A 25,459-nucleotide genomic window follows, 5' to 3' on the forward strand; every position below is an offset into this window, starting at 1 on the left:
TGTGTTTTATTTTTTATTTTTTGTTTTAGTTTCATATTATTTATTATTGGAGTGCCCGATAACAACAATATCAAGCTAAACGTGGGTGACACAATAGGTAGTAAATACTCATCAAGGGCCCAAAGTGACTATTTAAGCTTTTTGTTTGTTTGTTTGTATTTATGAATGTGTGTGAATGGAGGTAGATAGAGTAAATTAATAGGTAAAAATTGCAGGACTAAAAGCTGATGAAGCAGAATAAACGATGAGAAGTACTGAGATTGGTGATGTGAGAGAACAGAGGAAGTAGGTGGGCATGATTATTAGTTAGTATTATTATGTACGTGCTAGATGCCTCTTTCCTCACCATCTCTCCCCAACATCGTGAGTGCTTCTTCTATTACATGTTAGTAAGAAAGTATTTTGGATCAATTGTTGTTTCCCTCGGTGATGATTGAGATTCCTTGTGGGCTGAATTGGTCTAAAAATGAATGGTTGAAGATCTGTCACGTCATCTACTTGCGTGAAAAAAAGTTTGCATTCATCATTTGCTTCACCTCTCTGCCGACTATGTCTCACCCTCAGCTTGATAAAAATTTTATCATTTTATTTATTTTTTAATATTTTGTTTTATGTACATGTAAATTCAAACTCTCACTTAATAAGTATAATTCAAGACATGAAATATTTAATTGAAATTAAATTTAAACTCTGAACATTTATTTAAAAAAATTAAATTGATAAGAATTGATGCATTTAATCATTTAATTTATATTCTAACAGTTGAATCACTTACCATAGTGAAAGTTGATTCGATCATTTCTAATTGGCCAATAGAATGATTTGGTCACCTCTAATCTAACCTTTAGAAGTGACGGCTAAACTATCCCAATGCCTAAAGAGCTTGGTTCAAACATCCTATGACCTTGTTTGGTAAGGGAAGGAGAATTGGTAGTAAGAGTTGGAAGCGATAGATGTAATATAAAATAAAAAGAATTTGTATAGAAAAGTGAAAAAATTTTGTTTTGTAGTGAATTTTTTTTATTTAAATAATAATACAAAATTATTGATATGATATAAAGTTAGAATATTTTGAAGTTAATTATTTTTAAGATAAATGAAGAGAGAAAAGAAAATTTTTATTTTCCCTATATAATTTGATGGTTGAGAGTAGTCGAACCAATCTATTTGTTTGAACCATTTCATTGACTAAAAGAGTTGGTTGGGCCGCTGCATGATGATGTGAAGATGATGAGGGAAGTGTTAGAATAGGAACTATCCAGTCATAGGAAGTGGCAGAAGAGCAGAGGGAGAGATAATTGTTGGGGGAAGAAGGCATATGAGATGCAATTTTTAATTTTTAATTTTTTTTTTCTCGAAATGGGTAGATGTCGATGACATGACAGATCTTCAGCATTACATTAAGAATAAATTATACAAATTAAAGCCGTTTCACCTACTGAAATACCCTGTATGGTGATGGAAGTCACACTACGGAGGAGCCTCTAATTAGGAAGAGTTTGGCTGATATATATATATATAGGTTCTTATCAACTGCTCTGTAAAGTTAGGTCCATCTATTGCTCATTCGGTGAAGTTGTCATTTTGTGATACCATTTATATCACTCACTCATTTTTGTTAACCTTATTCAATCAAAAACAATATTAATTCAATCATTTTTTTTTTCTTCTAATTAAATAAGAAAATGGGTTACAAAAGAAAATATTTTTTTTTGCTCCGAATCCGAACGAAAGAAAGAGGGGACGATTCTAAAACCGAAAAAGAGGTCGGCTTCTAACAATAAACCCAACACAAAATAAAACAGTTCAAAAATATATACAAAAGGTAAAAAATGGAAAATAATTCAATCAATGCTATTATTAACATAAGAATTACTCCAACATTGTTGCAAATTCAGGATGTTGGGGGTTGAACACCGATGTAGGAATCACTGTGATCACCAACATTCAGTGGGGAATGAAAAAATGTCAGGCAGCTATATATGTTTCATGCGATAACAGTCATTAATATTGATCCATCTTATTAAATGGGACAAATTATGACTAACATCTATAATTTTATACTCATATTCTAATATGATTCAAACCCCAACACAGGAACACTAATTGCATGTCCCCAGAGTAGTAAGTAGGATAACAAAACAAAGCAAAAGAGTCTATATATGGCATGGAGGCCGGATGGACCGCCGGCCAGTTTTTTGGTCAAAAAGTCGACAGACCTCAAAGCTTGTGAACAAGAAGTTGAACAAACAAGCTGGTCAGCCCGCCAGTCACGGGGAAGAGAGGCCAATTGGCATTAGCCATAGTTGATCATTGTCAACATTTCTCCCTACCATTTTCCTGGTGCCAGTCTTCTTCTTCTCTTTTTTCCACTAAGCTGGTGACAGTGGTTCACCAACCATAAACCCAGCCATTCAATGGCTGGATGCATGGTGGTTTTCTTGAAATGGGCCTAATAGGTAGGGTCAAGAAGTAGTGGAATAGGGTTTTGTTCATTTGTCCTTATCATGGCCATAAATTAAAAAGAAAAAGGATGAAAAAGAAAAGGAAAAATAAAGATGCAAATATAATTAAATGGATATGCATGCGCAGGGAAAGGAGATCGATCATGGAGGAGAGGAAAAGAAAACAAGGGGATAGGGGTGGCAAATGGCAATGGAGATTAAAATGGTTTTTCATGAGTAGGGTAATTAAGAAGTGGAATAGGGTCTGTACTTAATGCCTAAATTATGTGCAGAAAAAGGTATTTAAAACAGGTAGATGAATTTTAAAGTGTTTATAATAAGCTACGCAAATTTATTTATTTTTTTCTTCCCAAGACAAGTAGATGAAACCATATTCACTACTTGACAAAATATAAACTTATTAGATTTATAGAATTTAATATCTAGACCATAAAATAATTCTTATATTTTTCACTAGCTTGAAATCGAGACGCCATTCTAATCCCGTTAAATGCGCCTAAGTGATAACATTTGTTATTTGCCTATAGCCAGTGCCCGGCCTAATGAATAGGTTGTCCTCACTTTACTTTTTATCAATTTTTCTTTTCTTTTCTTATTTATTTATTTTTTATTTTTACGAGTATGCCTAATTAAATCCTAAACATACTTTATTATGTATTGATGAACATATATATATATGCCACAATGTGTAAAAACAATAACAATAAAGAGATACTTTTATTAGCTAGGTTATGTGGGTAAAGGAATCTAATATTTCTCTAGGCATCCACATTTATTGGAAATTTGAATTCTTTAAAATGTGATTAGTCCACGATTAGAAATGATTTATCAGATTCTTTAAAATATAAAATTCTCATGTTTGGTTTAGTACTTTAACTATTACGCAAAAATTATTTATTCTTCGCAAAATATCTTTAAGTTTCTATCATAAAGTGCAAAGACAGTTTGATACAGAAATATTTAAAAGTTTAACAAAAAATGACAGGGAAGAAAAATTATATGCAAACAATGATTATTATTTTTTTTCATTTTCGTTTTCTTTTCCAATTCCCATTTACCATAATCTTTTGAAAGATCACCTACAAGAACAAGAAAATAATTTTCAACCTGTACCTTATCATCTACTTTCTCCTCTCTCCTTTAATCAATGATATTTGCTTTTCTACATTTTTCTATCTTTTTTGGGTGTTGGCTTTGGGCATTTTCTACCAACATGGTAACTGACAGCAACGCATATACAATATTCGATGAGGAAATTTCCTGGTGACAGCGCGCTTCATTCTTCCGTACTGTCATGTTTTTTTACCAAGGAAACTCCAATTCGATCGTCCCATGCAAAGGACATCCATCCCTCACAAGTTTTCACCAAATTAGTAACCCGCCGGCCGTCTCAATTATGTCCGGTACCTTTAGTACTAGGTAAATTTGGACTGATTGAGATGCGGCGCACACACATGCACGATGCAGTTCATTTTATTTGGCTACTGGTTTAAAAAGAACAATTCAAATAGTAAAGCAAGAAGTTTTAGTCCTTCTAAACCACCGTTGAAAGGGTGGTTGAACCACTCTCTTTTTTACCTAAAAAAAAGGGGGTTGGCAGCCCAACATCAACTCGCATGTTATTTATTTATGTACTTTTTTGTCATGATCTAAATGACTAAAATAAAATGTATCGTACTTGGAGCAATCTCAATCCAATTTAAAGTACTAGGGTTCACTACAAGGTAAATGGATCCTCTTCATTTCAAATGAAATGAAAATGAGTCGGTCAGTAAAAAAAAATTAGGGCAAAATTGTCTAAAAATTTAAAATGATAATTTTACCCCTATTTTTTTTATCCATCACATCCTCTTAATTTCAAATGAAATTCAAATCATCTCTATTTCAAATTCCCACTGCAAGATATTAAAAAACTACTAATTAACCACCATCTTGAACTCTGTTGGGGGTGGGGGGTGGGGGATTGATAACCAAAAGCAGTAAAGAGGCTATTATAATATACATTTTATTAAGGTGTTCATAACCAAAAGCAAAACTATGCTTAAATTAATTTCACACTTGAGCTTTTCAGAGCATGAAGAGTATGCAAACCCACAAACAAGCTAGATAACAAATTTGACCATAAGAACCCTGCATATATAATAATACCCCTATGCTTTAAATAATATAAAAAACACCACTGAATTTGCTTAAACAATCTCACAATTCTCTGCGGTACTTGTTTTGTCAAAAGGAAAACTCACGGGTGGAACTCCTCTTGTTCCCCTTGGAACTCTTCCTCATTTTCGTACCCTGCCATGTAGTTTTTGTGCTCATAGGAGTTCCCATTGTTGCCGTAGTAACCCTTGTTGGAGCCGTACCAATTTCTGGAAGCCACAGTACCTCTCGAGTTCCCATACTGGTTAGGATTGTAATTCTCGCCCTTAACGTCGTAGTAGTACTTGCCGTTCTCCAAAAACCTTGTGTCGCTCATGCCTTGCCGCTCATTGTACTTGTCCTGGCTGCCCATGGTGGTATACCCTCTCCCCGTCAGCTTTGTGTCGCCAAAGCCATATTGGTTGGCCTCGTAGCTGTTCTTGTTGGTGTTGTAATTATAGTACTCGTTCTTGTTGTTGTTGTTGTCGACGACGTCGTTGGTGTTGTAATAGTTGTTGTTGTTGTCGTCGTTGTTGTCGTTGGTGCTGAGGTACTTGTTCAAGGACTCGTCATCTTCAAACTGGTTTTTGTATGGGAGATTGGTGGGGGTGGTGGTGTAGGGTGCGTAGGATGCGCCATTGACATGGGTTGGGGTGGTGGTGTAGGGTGCGTAGTGCACGCCATTGACATGGGTTGGGGTGGTGGTGTAGGGCGCGCCATTGACAGAGGTTTGGGTGGTGGGAGGAAACTGGCCGGACTCGTGGCCGTAGAGGCCGTAGCCGCCTTTGGTCTCTGGGATGAAGGTTGGCTCTTGATCTTGTTTTGTTGTGGTTTCTTCTTTCTTGGGAAGTACTGTTGTCTCTTTGGCATCGTTGTTGTTGTTGACATTTGTGACTTTGCTGAAGAACTGGCTTTCTCTAGCATGAATTTGCATAGAGAAGAAGAGGGCTAGGAGGAAGAAGAAAGATAGGAATTTTGCAGAGGGAGCCATGGATATGGCAAGAGAAAGAAAAACTGAAAAAGATAGTGTTGGTGTGGTGTGGTGCGGACTAAGCTAAGCAGTGTATAGTCATGAGCTAAGATAAAGCTTGTCGCTCCAATTTATATTGAGAAATCCTCCCCCCCGCCCCCCCCACTCTCTCTCACCAATTTTTTCTACTCATTAGGTGCAGATGGACGGAAGCATTTTTTGTGATTGTGGACCCCGGCCGGTGTGGGTGAACCTTATCAAAGAACTCCTTTCTCTAGCTATATTGACCATTTCCTATTAATTACACTTTTAATTTAATTTTATTTTTTTGGCAGGATCTTTTTATGTTCTCCATTGTGAAAACAACATAATTATGTGCTAAATCTTTTTAAGCAGAGATCCAGTCATATGTATATATATATGTGACACGTACAGAATTAATGATGAAATATTTAATATGCGCTGCTAACTTTAATTAAGACCAAACCAAAATCATTATTTTTGCTTGTATTGTACGTTGAAGTATTAACAAAACTATTAAACTCATAAAAAATTCATTATTTTTTGCTTGTATTGTACGTTGAAGCATTAACAAAATTATTAATTCATTAGATTAATTTTTTTTTTTTTGAATAAAATATGCTTTAACATGAAATCAAAACAAATATCTTGAATTCGAATGATAACTTCATAATTTATCTTTAATTTTTAATTAAATATTTTATGTATTAAAAATGAAGAATTTAAGCATACATGTGATAAAAAATGTTAAAATATTAATAAAATAATTAATTTTTTTTTTTAAAAAAAAAAAAAAAATTAAAATCAGTCCCTGTGATTTATCTAATTTAAAATTAACTTCTTGTGATATCAAAATGAACTCAAACATTCCTGAGACATGCCTACTCCTTACAGTCAAATTATGTCTACTAACTTAACAGATTCAATTAGTTTGACAATGACTTAAATAAAACACGGGTCACAATTTTATCAACTCTAACATGTCATATTATCGGATTCCGTTAATTCAATGCATGCCTTAAGGACGTTCGTGCTCATTTTGATATCACACAAAGTTAATTACAAATTAAGTAAATTATGTGAAGTGATTTTATATTTTTCCTCTAAATTTATAATGGGTCTAATTTTTTTTTTGGTGGGAATTAACAAGTGAGAAGCTTCTCCGAAGTCTCTAGCTAAAGAAAAGTCAAATAATATGATAGTAAGTACTTGCGAATATTTACACATCAATTACGTATCACATCATGTCTATTTCCCTCCTTACAATCAAGAACAAGACTGTGATTATGAGAAGTGTCGATGGGTTTTGCCAAAAAGAACAGTGTCCATAATTACCCTTTAAAAATTAAGAGGAGAAAAAGGGAAAAAGCATGGCATGAGCGTGTAATAATGCGTGGATTGTGGAGTGGGTGGGACATGCAAATAATGGCATTTAGTGGATACAGCATGTGCCCCTCTATTCTTTGTCTACTGCCAAGGACGCACCTAATCTTTATGAACGCTGGCCCCCACTCCTCCCGCCTCTCTCACAAAACGCATGAATACTCTAATGCCTAATATCTTCACGCGGCAAAGGTGTTTGATAAGATTAGGTCACTTAGAAATTAGAATTAGTAGTTGCAGAAGTATTACCAGTTTTTTTTTTTTTTTTTTGGTTTACATAATATGATTTTGGAAGGTGTTAGCGTTTTAAGTGGTTAGAGCAGTGAACTCCAATTATCATAATTATAATAAATTTGAATAACTACTGGATGACACTCGTATCATGTTAAATTCTCTTTCTAGTTGGTAGATTCATCATATAAGTAGAATCGCTAATAAGGCGGCTCATGGTTTAGCTCAAGCTGCCGTTAAAAAGTTTATAAATCAGGTTTAGATGAAAGAAATTTCTTATTGTATAAGTGATATTATTTTGTTATTATAATCTGTTCTATTTCTCTTGTTGAGTTATAAAAGTGTTACACTGTTACTGTATTATATTCAACAAAATAATAATAATAATAATAATAATAATATGAAAGTCGAAATCAGACAAAAACTAGCTACAAACCAATTTGTAGCCAATTTTTACAAATCAGTGTGATAAAATGACATGTATCTCATAGTAAGTGAGAATTAAATGATTTTTTAATAGCACGTGCTTTTCACATGCTTTAAAAACTTATGTCACTTTATTATACTAATTTGTAACAAATTAGTTTAGCTAATTTTTGTCCTCAAAGAACCCTACCAATCCATAGTTTCTTGACGCGTGCGGCGCGAGCAGAGTAGTAGATAAGTTCAGAACTCCAGGTCATGGAGTCCACCCTTAACTGCGTGATGAATGATGATTATTACTAAAAGAGTGGGCTCCCATGCCCAAATGGAAAGCTAAAATTATCTTAACCTTAAATTTTTAAGAAAGAGACCAATTTGGTAAATTGTTTGTCAAAATTTTTAAAGGAAATCTCACTTACCTACGTTTTTTCAGCACTTTTATAATTATATCGTTAAAATTTTAGAAAGTAGTAATGTCAAGTTCTTATATTTTAAAATTTTGCAATGTCATCCGTCTTTTAGAATTTTTCGCAATTGGCCTTCGCTTTCTTTTTTTTTTTTTTTTTTTTTTTTTTTTTTTATTAATGTTTTACGTTTTTTGGTTTTAATTTTTAATTAAGGGTAATGTTGTATTTTTATTAGTTTGCATGGCTATAAAGGACGCTTCACTTTTATACTGTTTGATTTAACCATAAATCCTAATAGTAAGAATGATATTGCAAACTTTTAAAACATAGCAACTCAACATTACAATTTTTTAAAGTTTGAAAATACGATTGCAAAAATGATGAAACATCTAAGAATGAATAAAATTTCTCCAAATTTTTATCTTTTTTGCTCGTCTAGTATAACAAAGCAAGTTCAATGAAGCTAAAAGGCTTTCCCAAAATTACTTGTAAGGTAAATAATAGGCTAAGCTTATATATGGTGACTCATTTACAACTCATACTACAGTTAATTACCTTATGCCAATGGTTTCTCTAACATGTGGGTTTTATTTTGTCTAAGCAGGCAACAAACCAATCATTACCTCCATGTGTGTGTGTTTCTATTGTTAAAGTGTTTTTGAAATTAATATAATTATATATGCATTTTAATGGAGGGTTTGGATAGAAATAGTAAAAACGTATTTATTATTGTTGCATACTTGCATCCTTTAGCAAGTGGATCTGTTTGATTAAGGTTATGCTATCACAATAGTTTGCCAAGTTTAATTCAATATGTTATAACTCATGAGTACACACCAATTTATTAGAATTGATAAGAGCAAAAATAAGGTACATCTTAAGAAAAGCGACATTATTATAACGCAATTTAAGAACATTAAATACAACCCATTTTGGTACGTGTTCTATCTTTAGGTCTAACAAATAAATAACTACCGGCTGCTAGCTAGATCTTTAAGTGCAATTTATGTCCCAACCATCGATCAGTGCTGCATAATCTCATCCGGATCTGTTGGTTTGGTGTTTATATAAGCTCTAGTCGTAATTCCCAACTACTTGGAGGTCCACTTAGTTAATTATGTAGATTTATGATCTACACAATTTTCATTGTCCATTTCTGCATTACGGAATAAGAAAAGAAAAGAAAAGAAAAAAAAAAAAGTAGAAAGATGGAATGAGTCCCACATTCGTCCGTACGGTTCAATTATCGAGGCTGACTCATGAACCGTCGTTTAAAGGAAAGAAGTGCAAAAGAAGCTTCCATGCCTTGTGCATGTACCACCTCCCCTCCCTCCAAAGAGCCTAGAACTTGATTTTCCAAAAGCAAAAGCTTATTTTTGACTTGGTCCAGACCAGTGAAACCGTGGAGAGATCTTGAAGCGCGATTAGTGTCAAATCTATACGAGAAATCTTGAAACTTATGTCCCGTTTGTTTTGGCGTAAAATGATTTCTGGAAAATGGTTTTGATGTTTTTCGGTGTTTGGTAGGGGCGAAAATAATGGTCAACCGAAAAATGATTTCTGTTTGACAAAAAATGCTTAATAAATTTTGGAAAATGATTTACGCTTTTTAAAAGCGTAAATCATTTTCCGTAAATGGTAGATGCAGTCGATTCTTTTTTAAACAATGCAGTCGATCTTTACGTTCAAGTAGTTGACTATTGCCGAATTTCGACAAGTCAAATTCCGACTTCGGTTGGTGCCGAAATTTGACAAATTAAGCCGGAATCTGGGGACGTCCGGCAGATGTCGCCGGATTCCGGGGATATCATGCCGGATTCGGGCCAAACTGGCCGAAACGGCCGGATCCCGGCCCCGATCCGGCCATCTGGCCGAAATCCTGGACGGATCCGGCCGTCTGGCCGGGATACTGGCCGGATCCCGGCCCCGATCCGGCCATCTGGCCGAAATCCTGGACGGATCCGGCCAGAACGCCAGATCACCGACCAGAACAGCCGAACCCTCAGCATCTGGCCGGATCCGACTGTTCTGGCCGAATCTCCGGCCAGTTGGCCGGAAACTGGCCAGGACGGCCGGCTTCCGGTCAACTGGCCGGGATCCGGTCGTTTCCGGCAAACTTTGCCGGAATTTGTATATGCCAAATTTTAAAAAATATTTTTATATTATTTTATATTAATATTTTTTATTTTGTGAATAAAATTTAATTTTTTTAAATTAATATGATTAAATTAAAATATAAAAAATATTTGTAATTTTCCATACGCGCCAAACACCGAAAAATGATTTCGACGGAAAATATTTTTTTGAAAAATGACTTCTCCGAAATTATTTTACAACGGAAACCATTTTACGCCGAAACAAACGGAGCATTAATGGATCTTAAGTTTCTGTTTCTTTCCATGGAAAATATTTTTTTTTCCTTTTGGCCCGTGTGAAAAATAACAACGGCGGTTTATAACTGATGACAACAAAAAAATGATCGGCAACTTCTGACAAATTTCAATGACTTTTCGTTAGAGTTTCCGGTGAATTCGAACGAGAATCTTACGGAAACAAACAGAACTTGAGTTGCTTTACAAAAGAAAACGTAACATTTAGACCTCGTTTGGTTTGTAAAATGATTATTCTATTAGGAAAATGAATAGCTACTCATAAGAATAGAAGTGATAGAATGGAATAGTTATTTTTAATCTTTAGTTTGGTAACAATTCATATGTATTAATTGGAATACAATCAAAATTACTAAAAAAAACCCACATTATATATATATATATATATATATAAACTTAAATTAAAAAACAAAAATTTGAAACTATAGGTTAGCCGACAACCACAATGGATGGTCAACCACCCACGAAATAGCCAGGAGCCGAAGCCCATCGAGGGTGGTCGCACCACCCTCAAAGCCATATGTGGCTAGTCGACCACCCATTGGATGGGTGGCCAGCCACTGTTAAGCCTTAATTTGCTCAGATTTTGTCGTTATAGAAGAAAGATTTAGCCAAAATTGTATGTAAAAATTTTGATTTCATGATGACAACCAAATAAGAAACGAAACTAAAAGAATCATGAGGGAGGGTAAAACTTTTCCAATTTTGATAATTCCAAACTCCAATAATCCAGCCTTTGGGTGCATGTGTATGCATTTTGAAAAGCACTAGCAATAGCTTTCTTCTAATCTCTTTTCTTTTTTAAATTAAAAAAAAATTACAAAAAGTCACTTGCAGTTAGGGTTGGGCACGGGCGGGGAGAATTTCCGCCCTTTTTGCCCACCCCCCCCCCCCCCCCCCCCCCGGCACCCTTGAGGGTTGAGAATTTTTCACCCACAGTCCGCATAAAAAAAAAGGGGTGTGGGTTCAGCGAGGCAGTGCGGTTGTTTGTGTGAAACCCTCTACATCTCAGATTCTCAACAACGACCAAACACAATACAGGAAAAGGGACAAAAAGAAAAGCTGAAAAGAGAATGAGTTCTTATAGCTTGTGCTTGTATAGGTTCGATAGCATGTGTGGAGGAGTAGAAGAGCGGTTCGAGACAGGATCATCGGAGATGGCTTCTTCCATGTTGTGAACCTCGAACCTCTACCACCACCAAATCCAGACAATTTTTCCTCTCTTTTGTTAAAGGACTCACCGTCGTCCCGGCTGAAGAAGAAGAAGGGAGAACAGAAGAGCTCCATAGCCAGGGGTAATTGGGTAAGAAAAACCAGTTGGACGACAAGGGAGAAAACTCTAGAAGAATAAAGAGAAGAGGAAGAGGACCTGCAGGATGCGGCGCTGGGAAGAAAAGAAATGAAAAAATGAAGAGGGAGGAGGGAGGGAGGGAGGGAGGGAGGGGGGGGGGGGGGGGGGGGGGGGGGGGGGTGCTCGCGCTAGAGGTTAAGTGGGAGTAGAGTTTTTCAATTTTTCTTTTTCTTTTTGCGGTGCGGGGCAGGTCCTTGGTTTTTTAAATACCAGGACCCGCAACCCGCTCTACTCGTGCAGTTTTCCCAGTTTTGGCCTTGTAACTGCACAAAAAATCAAAAATTCGGTGTTCCATAGGGCGGGGCGAGGCGGTGCGGGGGCTTCGGATTGGGTCAGGTAGTTGCAATTTTGCACAGCCCTACTTGCCGTAGCTTTCCTGGCCTATATATTATTTTAACATAAAATATTTTTCTTCTCTCTCATCTATCATCTTTTTAGCTTTCATTAGAAATTGTGTTGGAATTTGTAAAAAAATACGAGAATAAGTAAAGAACTTGTATTTTATAAAGAAATAATATTTTAATAGTGTAAAGAAAAATGAAAACTATTATGAAGTGTATTTGGATAGAAAAGCAAAAAATAATTTTATTTTCTAAATTTAAAGAAAATCAAATAAAAACCGGTGCTAGTGATATAAAAAGTTCCTTGGAGAACAAACTTAGAAGGTTCATAATTCTTATACCTTTCCAAGTAAGGTGATAAATTTTGTTATCATTTTTCCAAAATATCGATTTTTGTTAAATCATGAGCTCTCATATTAAATTATCAATTATTTCGAAAAAATTGAGGACAATAGAAAAGTAACAAATTTAATCATTTAATTAAAAAAAAATACTAAAAATGTCCATGTGCTTTATACGCCTTTCAAAATCGCAAATTTATGAGGGAGGTCCTTCGTGTCGTTATCAAATGAATCCCTCCATATATACACCTTTCCTTAGGAATTTTTTATTCTTTTATGAAAGTTTTGTCACACATGTAGAAAACCATGCCAAAATTAATAAAATGTATCCACATATACAAAATGTCACATCAACTTGAAACGTGACAAAAATAAAACAGTGGTGGACAGGTGGAGAAGGGGTGGGAGGGACCCAAAATCCACCCTTCTGCCGTCCTTCACCCGGTGGAAGTGGGGGCAAAGGTGAGGGGAAAAGACCCCACAAGTGCCACCCTAGCAAATTGCAATAGGGTGAGAATTTCTAGAATTCCAAAAATTGTTCAGGTGAGGATTGGGATATGGAACAATTTGCTGCCGGAGTATCTACCCTTGCATGTGAATATATATATATATATATATATGAGTTATTTTGTATTTATTGTCTAAATTATTAGTAATTTGATTAATAAATTGCTAAAAATCTCAATGCGTAAAAAATTTAATTTTAAACCAAATTGCAGAACACAAATCGTTTAAAAACTACATTTTTAAAAAATTACGATTTGAAAATGTAAAAAATTTAATTTTTCAAATTTCAGGTAAGAGTATATTTTTTTGAAAATGCATTATTTTAAAGGTTAATTTATAATTTTAAAAGTTAAACTATAATTTTGTCAAATATTTAACTGCATATTTAAAAATTATTTTTTAAATTATTATTTTAAATCATATTTGTTAACATCGCAAGCTCAAACGAATTTCAATTCTAAAATATCCATCAATTGCGTATGTGGTGCACCAAATTCATAGCAAGTGACAAATGTGATATATATGACTTAACAATAACTTAGTAGTCACGTCAATTTGTTTGTCCCATCAAAACAATTTTTAAACCAAAAAAAAAAAAAAATCCTAGAAAAACGTTATCTACATTGCTCTTCTTCTTTTTCATTTTGCATCGTTTCCACACAAAAACGTTTTCTTTATTTTTTTTTTATTATTTTTTGTTTCGTACAGATAAATAAAATATTAAAAAATAAAACACAATTTTTGAGTGTCATTGTAGGAAGAAAATGACAAATTTTCACAGCTTCTAGCAGTGCCCACCTACGCAGGGAATATATCGTAGCATTTTCAGCAAAAATACAAAAAAGAGTATCGTAGCATTGTAAACTTCATTAACGTTTAAGAAAAAGAAAAAGAAGAAGGTATTATGTAGCAATTCTTTATAGTCAACGTTTGGGGGTCTGACCAATCAAGTAAAACTTTTTGCTTTTTGCTTTTTCTTTTTTCCTCGTAGTATGTGAAATTGTTGCGTGATTAGCGGAAGGATAATCTGTTTTCGGCAATTAGTTGTGTCTTAAAATCAAAGTGAAAGGGAAAGGGCAAAAGAAAAAGAAAAGAAAAGAAGAAAGAGTAACAAGAATCCAAAGTCTTTAGTTGTTTGACTTCATATTTGCGGGGGATTTTTCTTTTTTTGGATCAAATCTTGTCTGCCTTTTCTTTTATATATGAATATTGTAGGTTGTTTTCAAATTTGGCTTGAATTCCTGATCTGGGCTGATGTAGCCACTGATTGCAGCATGGACTAGAATCTTCTAAAATGAAGTTAACGGTCCAGATTTAAAGCTTGTATATTTAACGATGTATGTGATTTTATATTATTTAAATTTTAAAAAAACCGTGTAATTATTAATTTTATATATAATGTTAGATACACCAACGTACTTTAAATTATAATTATAAAACATGAAATAGATACTAGGATTGATTTCTTAGTTGGCAAATTATGGGTTTTAATTAGTTTTTTGGCTTTTAGTTTTTCTTTTATTCCTGTAAGGTTTTTCTTTTTCACAATCAAATAGTAATATAAAAATTTGTTTAAGAAGAATACTCTAATTTTATCTGTAAATTGAACAATCTCATATTTGTTGAAATAACCATGTACATGCCAGGATTATAATCCTATTTTGGCAGATTTACAGTGAACTAATGCTATAAAAACTCGATCTTTAAGAGTTGATTAGGATAAAGTTTTTCTCTAAATTGAATTGAAAGATTTTATTTACAATTTAATCTATTAAATTAACATGTACCGTCAAAGCATATATTTTTCACGTGCAATTTTAAGAAAAACTTTGTCCGTTGAAAAATGACGGTGGAGCCCAGCCCAAGGCTGAGACCGACTCAAATGGACTTCAAATTATAGTTTTTCATCCTGGCCATCTAAGAATATATTGAAGGAACTCCTATGCTAAGAATATTAATGGTTCATTGTGATCCTCTTAGAGTTACATAAGAAATCGATTCATTAATATCGGAAAAATGGGTGGAGGTGGTAGAAATCTCATAATAATTAAAGTGTGGACTGCATGTAAGATACGGTTTAATTAGACACAAATTAAAGCGTTTAGTAATTTATTCTAAATAACGAACTATTTGTTAAATCATAACTGAAATTGGATAAGAGGAATAACGAAAGAAAAGTTTTAATTTAAGGTCCCCAATCTAGCCTATAAATATAGGACTTGTGTATTTCATCTGTATGGCATTATCAGGCATATATTAGAAAACACATCTCTACTAAAATATTTCTTCAAAGTATCTGTTGCTAAGGTTCTTTTGATTCGCTTGAGTCAATATAATTGGAGGTAATTCTAAAGTTTTTCCACTATGTAGTCTAGCATATTATTATTTTGTATGCTAACACGTGATATCATAGCCACCTTTTGGTTTTAAGTTTTGGTATATATGCTTTCGGTCCTTAATCTTCTTGTTACTTTGTTAATCTAATATTGTTTTTAGATGTTTTAACTCTAACTCCATAATTCTCTCCACATTTCAATTAAAGATTACACATGTTGGGTCCCCATCTATTAAAAGAGAATTTATGACCTTTCACCTATTCAAAATGAGTTTGAGTTTACACGTGAAGGATATTATTAAAGTATTGATTAAATTTACCTGCTTTTAAAAAAAGTTGTGATTTAACATACTGTGCTGCAACCGACTTGAAGCCAACTGCCACTATTGTGATCTCTTCGCATGGGAGGTATAAAGGTGTACTCCGGTGGCCGGCCACCATTTTGGATGCTCGATGGGTGCTTAGACAGTGCAGGGCTGCAGGCCCATAGATGTCGCCATGGGCGTGAACCTTATGAAGTTATAAAGTTTAATTAACTTCATAATTGATTAGCTGCATCTCGAGTTCTGTCATAAACAAAAATACAATTAAAAGTACGTCATATTATAATTGATTAGTTGCTTTGCCTATTTCTTGTCCATTCATTAAAAATTTCATCTACCAAATTGTTCTCCATCCCCTCTATTCATATGAAGTTTCAATTTGCTTAATTTCTCTAGCCATTGCTCTTGGTTGTCCAATTGATCCTCTAATGGGTCCATAAACAAGAATGGCCCACCAACCCTGGCCCATTTTCCATTCACAAATTCGTTTCCCCCTGCATTGTTGTCCCATTTATTTGAGACATGACCTAATCCCAGGATCACTCCATTTTGAAAATTTTACTGAATACAACAATATAATCAAATGCAAATTAAATTGATTACATAATTAATACATTATATTTGGTCGATGCATATGTTTTCCGATCTCTTTAAATGTTAACATCGCATGCCTATATTTTTGCACATGCATGTTAAATCTAATAATTTGGTGTATTTAAGGGTAATGGTATAGTCAATGAGTCATGCTTGTTGTAAAATCAAAGAAAATAACAAAACAAAAAAGAGATTACAATATGCAAAACTAGTTCTTTAGCAACTATATATGATTCTTTTCTATTATTGTGTGTTCAACATACAACTCAATACTCCCTTTTATAGACATAAAATTATAATAGAAGGTTAATGAATATGAAATGATAGAACATGAATCAAAAGACTACATCAATGCATTACATAAATGTTATAGAAATTCTAAAAGGTGACATAAATGCAAAATTCCAAGAGATATAACTAAATGGTCATCCACCAAATGCATGATTGCAATCATAATACTCTTCCTTGGATAACTATACACTAAGAATATGTCTCATTAAATCCTTGCCAAGAAAAATTCAATAGGAAAAAAACTTGTGACGAAAGAAAAAGAGTACAATATTCTTGTGTGCCTTCGTATGCTTAGGACTGCCTCATTAAAATCTTGCAAAGAAAAACCCAGTGAGAAAAGCCTTAGCGAAGGAAAAAAAGTACAATCAGCATAATCATTTTACTTTACCTCATTAGCATGAAGAACTTCAATTGTTTATGATGAAAGATCCTTAAGTCGTCGCATTCCAATGTTATTCACCAACTTCTTAAATGTTGTAGTTGGTAATGTTTTGGTAAATAAATGTGCCAAATTGTTACTTGATCGTATATGTTTCACAATCAATACCACCACTCTTCTGAAGCTCATTTGTATAAAAGAATTTCGATAAAATGTGCTTTGTTCTATCACCTTTAATACATCCTCCTCTGATCACGAAGATAACGTAGAACATGTTTGACCCCATTCTAATGCTTTCAAGTTGGTGCAGAATTGTATCTTGCTACTAAATTAATTGAAAATGCTATATCAGGTCGTGTGCAATTTGCACGATACATCATAGCACCTATTGCACTAAGATATGGTACTTCAGGACCAAGAATTTATTTCGTTATCTTCTCGAGGGTGAAAATGGTCTTTTTTCACATCAAATGATCAAACAATCATTGCAGTGCTCAAAGGCCGAGTTTTCTCCATGTAAAAGTGCTTCAGAACTTTTTCTGTGTATGTTGACTAATGAACAAAAATTCCATTTGAAAAATGTTCAATCTGTAGACCAAGACAAAATTTTGTATTTCCAAGATCTTTCATCTCAAACACATTTTTTAAATAAGCTGTAGTTTTTGTGAGCTCTTCTAGAGTCCCAACAAGATTTAAATCATTTAACATAAACTACGATGATAACAAATCCATATTCTGATTTCTTAATGAAAACGTATTAACAAATTGGATTATTCTCAAATCATTCTTTCAATATATATTCACTAAGAGGATTGTACCACATGCATCCGAATTGCTTCAACCCATATAAAATACTTCGAGATTTGGAATTATATACTTCAGGCATTTTATATTCTTCAGAAATTTTCATTTATATATCATTATCAAGTGATCCATATAAATATGATGTAATCACATCCATTAAACGCATATTTAAGCTTTCTATAACTATCAAGCTAATAAAAAATCTAAATGTATTTTCATCAACTACAGGGGAATATGTTTCTTCATAATTAATACCAGGTTTCTGCAAGAAACTTTGTGCAACAAGTTTTACTTTGTATCTCACAATTTCATTTGTCTCATTACGTTTTCGTACAAATACCCACTTATATCAAATAGGCGATACACCTTTAGGTGTTTGGACTATAGATCCAAATACTTTACATTTTGCTAGCAAGTTCAATTCTGTCTGAATTGCTTACTTCCACATTGGCCAATCATTTCTATTTCAACATTCTTCAGCGGTTTGTGGTTCAATATCATCATTACTTCTAGTAATGTCAAATGCAACTTTAAATAAAAATATGTTGTCAACAACAATTTTATTTGTATCCAATATTTATCCTGTACTTACATAATTTATTAAGATCTCATTATTTTCAGGTTCCTATTCCTCTTTAGGAGGTAAGTGACAAAGGATGAAACGTATATCATCTTTAAGATCCATGTTCTCAAATTCATCCGCAGTATCTAAAACCAAGAACTAAAAGAAAAATAAAACATCAGGAAATAAATTAAGAAGTATTGTAAAAAGGGGCATCCAATTCTATAAGGCACCTCACATGGGAAAGAGTCAAATTCAGAGTATTAGTCAAAATCCTAATTTGAGTCTAAATGAGTTTGTAAAGTAATTTGGCATAGCATTATTCAGTAAATCAAGGCTTGTGTTGTGACACTAGTGGTTATAATTTTTAGATAGCATATAAATTATAAATTGATGTTTTCTCAGTAACCACTTCACACTATCTGTTCGTGTAAATTACCAATAAAAAAGAAATTTGTTTTGCTATAATCAGATCATTCCCCTTAGTTTTTAGAAGTCACTTCACAATTAAAAAGATTAAAATTAAACACCTTGATGTTGGAGAAGAGAGGAGGAATGTTAGAGCTCTCTCTTAGAAATGCCTCGCCCCTGGTGTGGCAATTGCCACATGAGGCCTCTTCAATGGCATTTACTTCTGCTTCATCTGGCCGCTTTCTCCTCCAACCAGAACAAAACACCGAATGTTGATGGGGCAACCCAAAGCATCAAAGTGTTGTTTCAAATCGTACATAATTTTACATCTTCGCATCAAGATGAGTGCACATACACCAAAAGGACATTGAGAAAGGCTTTGGACAATGGGTAAGACAAATGAAGCAGTCTTGTCGGTCCCATTGTTTGCAAGGATCAACAAGCTCAGGTCCTGAAGAACTCTGGGTATGCACTGGGCTTGGACAAGGGTGGGTATGTGCATTGCAAAAATTCTGTGAGGCTAGGCAGAAAGCACTTAGCAAGGCCGAGTTGGGTGAACGTGACATGTGAGGCGGTGGAGGTAGATGTTGAAGAAATGGATTTGGTGGATTTGGTGGGTTTGGAGTGTTTGGGGGGTCTGGGTAACACAATCTCCTTTTCATCTTGATCTTCAGCCACTGAGTTTGAGAGATTTCCAACAAAAATGGGTTTGGGTGTCATGGAGTTTGAGAGGTTTCAAACAAGAATGGGCTTGGCGGTAGAGGCTAGGGGTGATCAAATACCCGCAAACCCGCCCCAACCTGCAAGCCCCGCCCCGCCCCACCCCTAAAATTTCGGGTTTTAGTTGATTTTTTGCTAGTGCAGGTCTTAAAATGAGATACCCGTGCAGGGCGGGGTGGGTTGCGGGGGGAACCCTTAAAAATTTTTGGGTCCCCGCCCCGCCCCGCATATTATTGAAAAAAAAATAAAAAATAAAAAATACATAAGTTACAACTTAGCTAACCCTAGCTGCTCTTCATGTCTTTTGCCTCTTCATCTTCACATGGCACAACCCACAAGCCACAACCCACAGCGCCGCACCCCACGACGCCCACGCCCACTGCCCACAGCGCCGCACGGCCCATCAAAGCAATATCCAAACGTTAGCTCTGTGAAGACTCCACCAAGCAGAGAAGGAAAAGGGAAAGGGGCGATGAAAAGCCCAACTCCACACCAGCACGACGAAGAGGAAGATGACGGTGAGGTCTTTCTCGATGAGTCAGATATCGTTCACAAACTCCCTATTGACGATTGTGTCCTTCCTCCTCTCTTTCTCTCGCTTTACTGGTGAATATGTATTCATGTGTAAGTGTTTTGTGGACGCAGATCTTCCTGATGCAGAAGAAGGCGAAGCCGGCTCTTATGTCGATGTTTACGGTACGCCACCCAGCTTCAATTCATCCATATCCCATTCTATTCATCTAGCTTCTCAATATCACTTTCTATGTATGCTTTTTTTTTTTTTTTTGTAAATATATATTATTATTATTTTCTTTTGTTGGGCGTGGAAGCCTTTGTTTTGTTTTGTTTCATTTTGTTGTTTTTTTCCCCTCTATGCGATGCTCACAACTGCATCTGAATGTCAAGTTCAAGAAATTTCATTTGAGAATTGTGCTGAATGCTGATAATCTATATTATTCTATACCTGCGGGGATCCCGGCATACCCGTGGATCCCGGCCTTGTTTATCCCCACCCTTCCCGCACGGGTGCAGGGAGTTTTTCCTGGGGTGAGGGTTCCCTTTGGGGAACCCGCATCCCTGCGGGGCGGGGTCAAAAAAACCCCATCCCCGCCCCCCCACCCCACCCCATGCTCGGCCCTAGTGGAGGCAGATGTTGAAGAAATGGACTTAGTGGGTTTGGAGTGTTTGGGGGGTTTGGGTAACACAGTCTCCTCTTGATCTTGATCTTCGTTCATGGAGTTTGAGAGGTTTCGAACAAAAATGGGTTTGGGTGCCATGGAGTTTGGGAGGTTTTGAACAAGAATGAGTTTGGGTTGGTTTCTTGGAAAGGAAGAACAAGAACAAAAATGGGTTTGGGTTGTTTCTTGCAAAGGAAGGAAGGATGGATTAAAACATAAAAGCAAAGTTGGATTGGTCGGTGGAAGAAGGAGAAAAGGCGCACAATTTATTCGAAAGAAAGAACCATGTCATCCAATTTTGTGACGTGGCAGTGCCACATCGCACTGCCACTTCAGTCAAAGAAAAGCCAAAATTGTTTTACCTCCAATCTAAAGCTTTTCCGATTGGCCCCTCTCACGAGTCATTTCTTGGTCGACATTCTTTGACGGTTTGTGATTCAATATCATCATTACTTCTGGTAATGTCAAATACAACTTTAAATGAAAATATGTTGTTGACAATAATGTTTTTTTATCCAATATTTCTCCTGTACTTAGACCATCTGTATCAAGCTCTCCAAAATTTTCTCCAAATTTAAGCCAAATAATCTACTTTTCTTATTTTTTCAAATATTTTTAAAGTAATTCATACATCAAACTTTCTAAATATTTCTTTATTTTAACCATATATTGTTTTTTAATGATTTTGAGAATAACTACTTTAATTAACTACTTTCATAAATATCAAAATTGCAACATCCACTTTTCAATTTTTGAAAAGGATAAGCACTAGAACTCCAACAAAGCAATAATCACTATGAAAATTCAAAATAATTTAAGTAGACTTGAAGCAAAATCACAAAGATTTCACTTAAAGAAGGAATCCATGACAGCAGATAACACAATTCAAGTACATACGCAAAGAAGCATAACCTTCAGAGCAAAATATCTTGGTTACACCCAGTATCAATTGTCTTAATCAACAAATAATTCTAGCAAACAACTTGATTTTCATTTACCAATAAGGAGAGAAAGCTTGAGCTGAATTCAGAGTTGAGAGTTTCAGGTATTTCAACCAAAACCAACCAAAACAGAACAATCAACCAAAACAGAATCGTATTAGGATCTGCTTCGTCTCCACCGGCACCATAATGTCCACCCAGGAAATCGACCAAAACTCTAAGCAAGAGAACAAAAACAACAACGTTTACGCGAACGACGAAGGTAAACTCAAGTTAGGGCTCAGATTCAACTCATCTACCTCCGGGTCAGGTCTAGGTTTCAATTCGAGCTCTAACGGGGTTTAATTAGGAGGATATGCTAATAGTGTCATTAACGGCGATGACAAAAACGATGATGACATGAACAATTTCTTGTCGATAGCGTTTGGGAGGAAGATAAAAGGGGGGGGGGGAGGGAGAGGGAGAGAGCGGAAAGGACGAGATTGGATAAGGGGAAGAGAGTGAAACAACAAGGGTTTGTGGGTGAGAGAGATGTGGGAGTGTTCGAGAAACATAGGGGATTGCAATGAAGTTGCAGAGAAAATGGGGTACAAGAACGGTGGGCTTGGGAAGAATGTGACAGAGAGAGATGAACGAAGTGCGGAAGACGGAAGGTGCAGGAAGTGAAAAAGAAATGGTATTTTATTGAATAGCGTAAGAGAAACAGGGGGTAGATTTGGAGAGAGTTTCTAACAAGAGGTAATTTAGAGAAATTATAGAGAGCTCAATGCATGAGGTTTTTTGAGAACTTTCTCTAATATTTGGTGAAAAGTTCAAATTGGAGAGTTTGATGTGGATGCTCTTACATAACTTATTGAGATCTCATTATTTTTAGGTATCTATTCCTCTTCAGGGGGTAAGTGACAGAGGATGAAACTTATATCATCTTTAAGATCCATGTTCTCAAACTCATCCGCAGTATCTAAAACCAAGAGTTGAAAGAAAAATAAAACATCAGGAAATAAATTAAGAAGTATTGTAAAAAGGGGAATCCAATTCTATAAGGCGTCTCACGTGGGAAAGAGTCCAAGTCAGAGTATTAGTCCAAATACTAGTTCGAGTCTAAATGACTTTGTAAAGTAATTTCGAATAAAAAAAGCTCTAAAATTGTTGAATATTAATTTGGTTACACGTAGGGGTGTAAACGAGCTGATCGTGAGTAGGTATTGGTTGTTCGGGATTGGCTCGTTCGTTTTAGTATCAAGCTCGAGTTCGACACGAGCTTGAATTTGGTGTTCGAGCTCGGCTCACTATGGAAGGGTTACTAAGCTCGAGCTCGAGCTCGAGGTTAATTATTTTAGTTGATCTCGAGCTCGAGTACTCGGCTCAAGTTGGGCCCAAGTCAAATAATTTAAATTCTTTATTTTAGCATTAAAAAAAACAAATCAAACCAATTTTATTAAGAGTAATGATTCAATACCATCTAAATATACAACTTTTCACCACCTTGCCTATGTGACAAGGTGGTCCCTTACCTTAATTTATTTTTAAAAAATAAAAATACTCAAAAAATAGTGGGGGACCACTTTGCCATATAGGCAATGTGGTAAAAAGTTGTTTCTTCAGGCGGTAATGAATCATTACTCTTTTATTAATACTCTTTCCAAAAACAATTGCAAAGAAATTTCATAATTATAATGAACTAAACCTTACAAATTACATTTAAACAAATGCAAATAAAATAAAATTACAAATATAATAGATCACTATTTTTTGGTTCAACCAGTAACTCAATTCAACACTACATCGGCTCAACAACTTTATATGTGCAAAGAGCATCTACATGCTGAATTTGTAGATAGCTTTATATGTGACAACTTATTTTATCTTGGGGCATGGTTTCTTCTTTAGTAACTAAGTGGTATATGATTTGGTGAATGGTAGTTTTCTGACATTGCTGAAGTCGTCATTTCTAGTTCATCTTGTGAACTTTTTTGTTAGGGAAAAAAACTTCTGGTTATAGGGACAACAAGTGAAGTCGCCTTCTTAAATTCAATTGGTATTGGTGAGGCTTTCTCTTTCGCTTACCGCGTTCCTACATTGAAGACAGAGGATGCAAAGAAGGTAAAAACTTTATTTTCATGCTATTATATTTTTGTCTTAGATATATATTGTGGTTGTGGTGTTCCTATTTGGCTTTCTGTTGCTGGATAGCATCAACTTTCCATCAATGCTAATAAATTAAATAATAAGGAAGTGTTATAAAGAATTGTTTCGTAGTGGTTTATGTAATTGCTATAAGAGGCTGACATTTGTCTAGTTCTTGTGCACTTGCTAATTTGGACATGAGGATGGATTGGTGTGGTTATGGTACACTTCGTAGGGCCTGAAACAGTCATATTAACCTTCAAATATGTATATCTATATTCTTGGAAGGAGTTGCAAAACTTATGAAATGCTGCGTAGATTATGACAGGAAATTAAGTTTTTATTTCTAATATCTTTAACCTTCGAAGTTTGAATGTATTTTTATCTCATCGCAGGTGCTAGAACTGCTCAATGTTTTTGCTGATGAAGATATCAATGCAGCTGCAGAGGCCCTGAATGATGTAAGTTTTACTTTATCACCCTTTTGGCATATTCCTCTGGTTTTCTTTTCTTTTTTCAAAAAATGACTCTTATCAACTCTTCCTTTATTTTACCAAAAAGTAATTTTTTTTTTTTTTTTTTTTTTTGTTTTTTGGTTTCATTTCTCTTTGTAGATACCTATCAAGAAGCTCTATGAGTTGGTTGATATGGCAGCCCAGCGTGAGTGTGGGGGAGCTTCAGTGAAGATGAAGATTTCTCACTTTTATGAATTCCTTCAGCATGTTGTCGGACACCAGTTTCACATCAATTAGAAAGAAAGAAAGATAGAAATCTTATACTTTTTGCAATGATGTAACACTTGAATTGCATTGCTGGGGCTGTGCATTTTCATGGCATGTTATTCGGGATGAATATGGTGAAAAAAAATTGTTTTTTTTTTTTTTTTTTTTTTTTTGTTTTTTCCCCTGAATCTGCCATTTCTTATAAAGTACTTGTGTGCCCATGTCTATGTTCTCTTAAATATTTTACACTTTCTCAAAGCATTATAGGTATATGTGGTAGGAGAGTAATGCTACTTTTCAGGCCCATTCATCACACGTATTTAGCATCAGCTGATGTGACGTGTTTTAAGTGGCCTTCTATATTAGCCACAGAATCTCGTATTAATACAGCATGTCAGCTTGCTCATTGATGGTTTCCCACAACTAATTATTTGGCTTCCCCAATGTGTCGCTCATTTTCCTAGATTTATTTCCGAGTAGATTTCTTCTAATCTCGGCCATTGTTTTTGAAATTCAATAGTTGATATTTTGTCTTATCAACTGCGATCAGCAACTGTCACTTTTAATTAGTAAATATTTATTAGTTTAGCAGTTACTGTGTATATGATATTGCAAAATTTCAATCACTAAATTTCAAACAAAAATCTACACAGAAATATATCTAAGAATTCTAGGGAATCGCAATCCCTTAAAACAGGCAAGAGAACCAGTACAAAAGGGGCTTTCTTGGGGATTGCAATGAAGTTGCAGAAAAAATGGGGTACAAGAACAGTGGGCTTGGGAAGAATGCGACAGAGAAAGATGAACGAAGTGTGGAAGACAGAAGGCGCAGGAAGTGAAAAAGAAATGGTATTTTATTGAATAGTGTAAGAGAAACATGGGTAGATTTGGAGAGAGTTTCTGACAAGAGGTAATTTATGAAAATTATAGAGAGCTCAATGCATGAGGTTTTTTGAGAACTTTCTCTAATATTTGGTGACAAGTGAGATCTCATTATTTTTAGGTACCTATTCCTCTTCAGGGGGTAAGTGACAGAGGATGAAACTTATATCATCTTTAAGATCCATGTTCTCAAACTCATCCGCAGTATCTAGAATCAAGAGCTG

The 25,459-nt window shown here is 35.0% G+C and overlaps 1 protein-coding gene across 1 annotated transcript; it reads right to left on the minus strand.

The window, feature by feature from the left end:
- Positions 1-4,454: 4,454 nt before the first annotated feature.
- Positions 4,455-5,683, minus strand: LOC133868597 (protein E6-like). Its single transcript, XM_062305525.1, has one exon. It carries the CDS (start codon positions 5,590-5,592, stop codon positions 4,705-4,707), a length of 888 nt encoding a protein of 295 aa, XP_062161509.1. The 5' UTR covers positions 5,593-5,683; the 3' UTR covers positions 4,455-4,704.
- Between the last annotated feature and the right edge of the window lie 19,776 nt (positions 5,684-25,459).

The sequence above is a fragment of the Alnus glutinosa genome, chromosome 5 (assembly GCF_958979055.1).
Source record: "Alnus glutinosa chromosome 5, dhAlnGlut1.1, whole genome shotgun sequence".
Taxonomy (NCBI): Eukaryota; Viridiplantae; Streptophyta; class Magnoliopsida; order Fagales; family Betulaceae; genus Alnus; species Alnus glutinosa.

Excerpts from the sequence above, each read along its gene's own strand:
- LOC133868597 (XM_062305525.1), bottom strand. The coding sequence starts at position 5,592 with ATGGCTCCCTCTGCAAAATTCCTATCTTTCTTCTTCCTCCTAGCCCTC.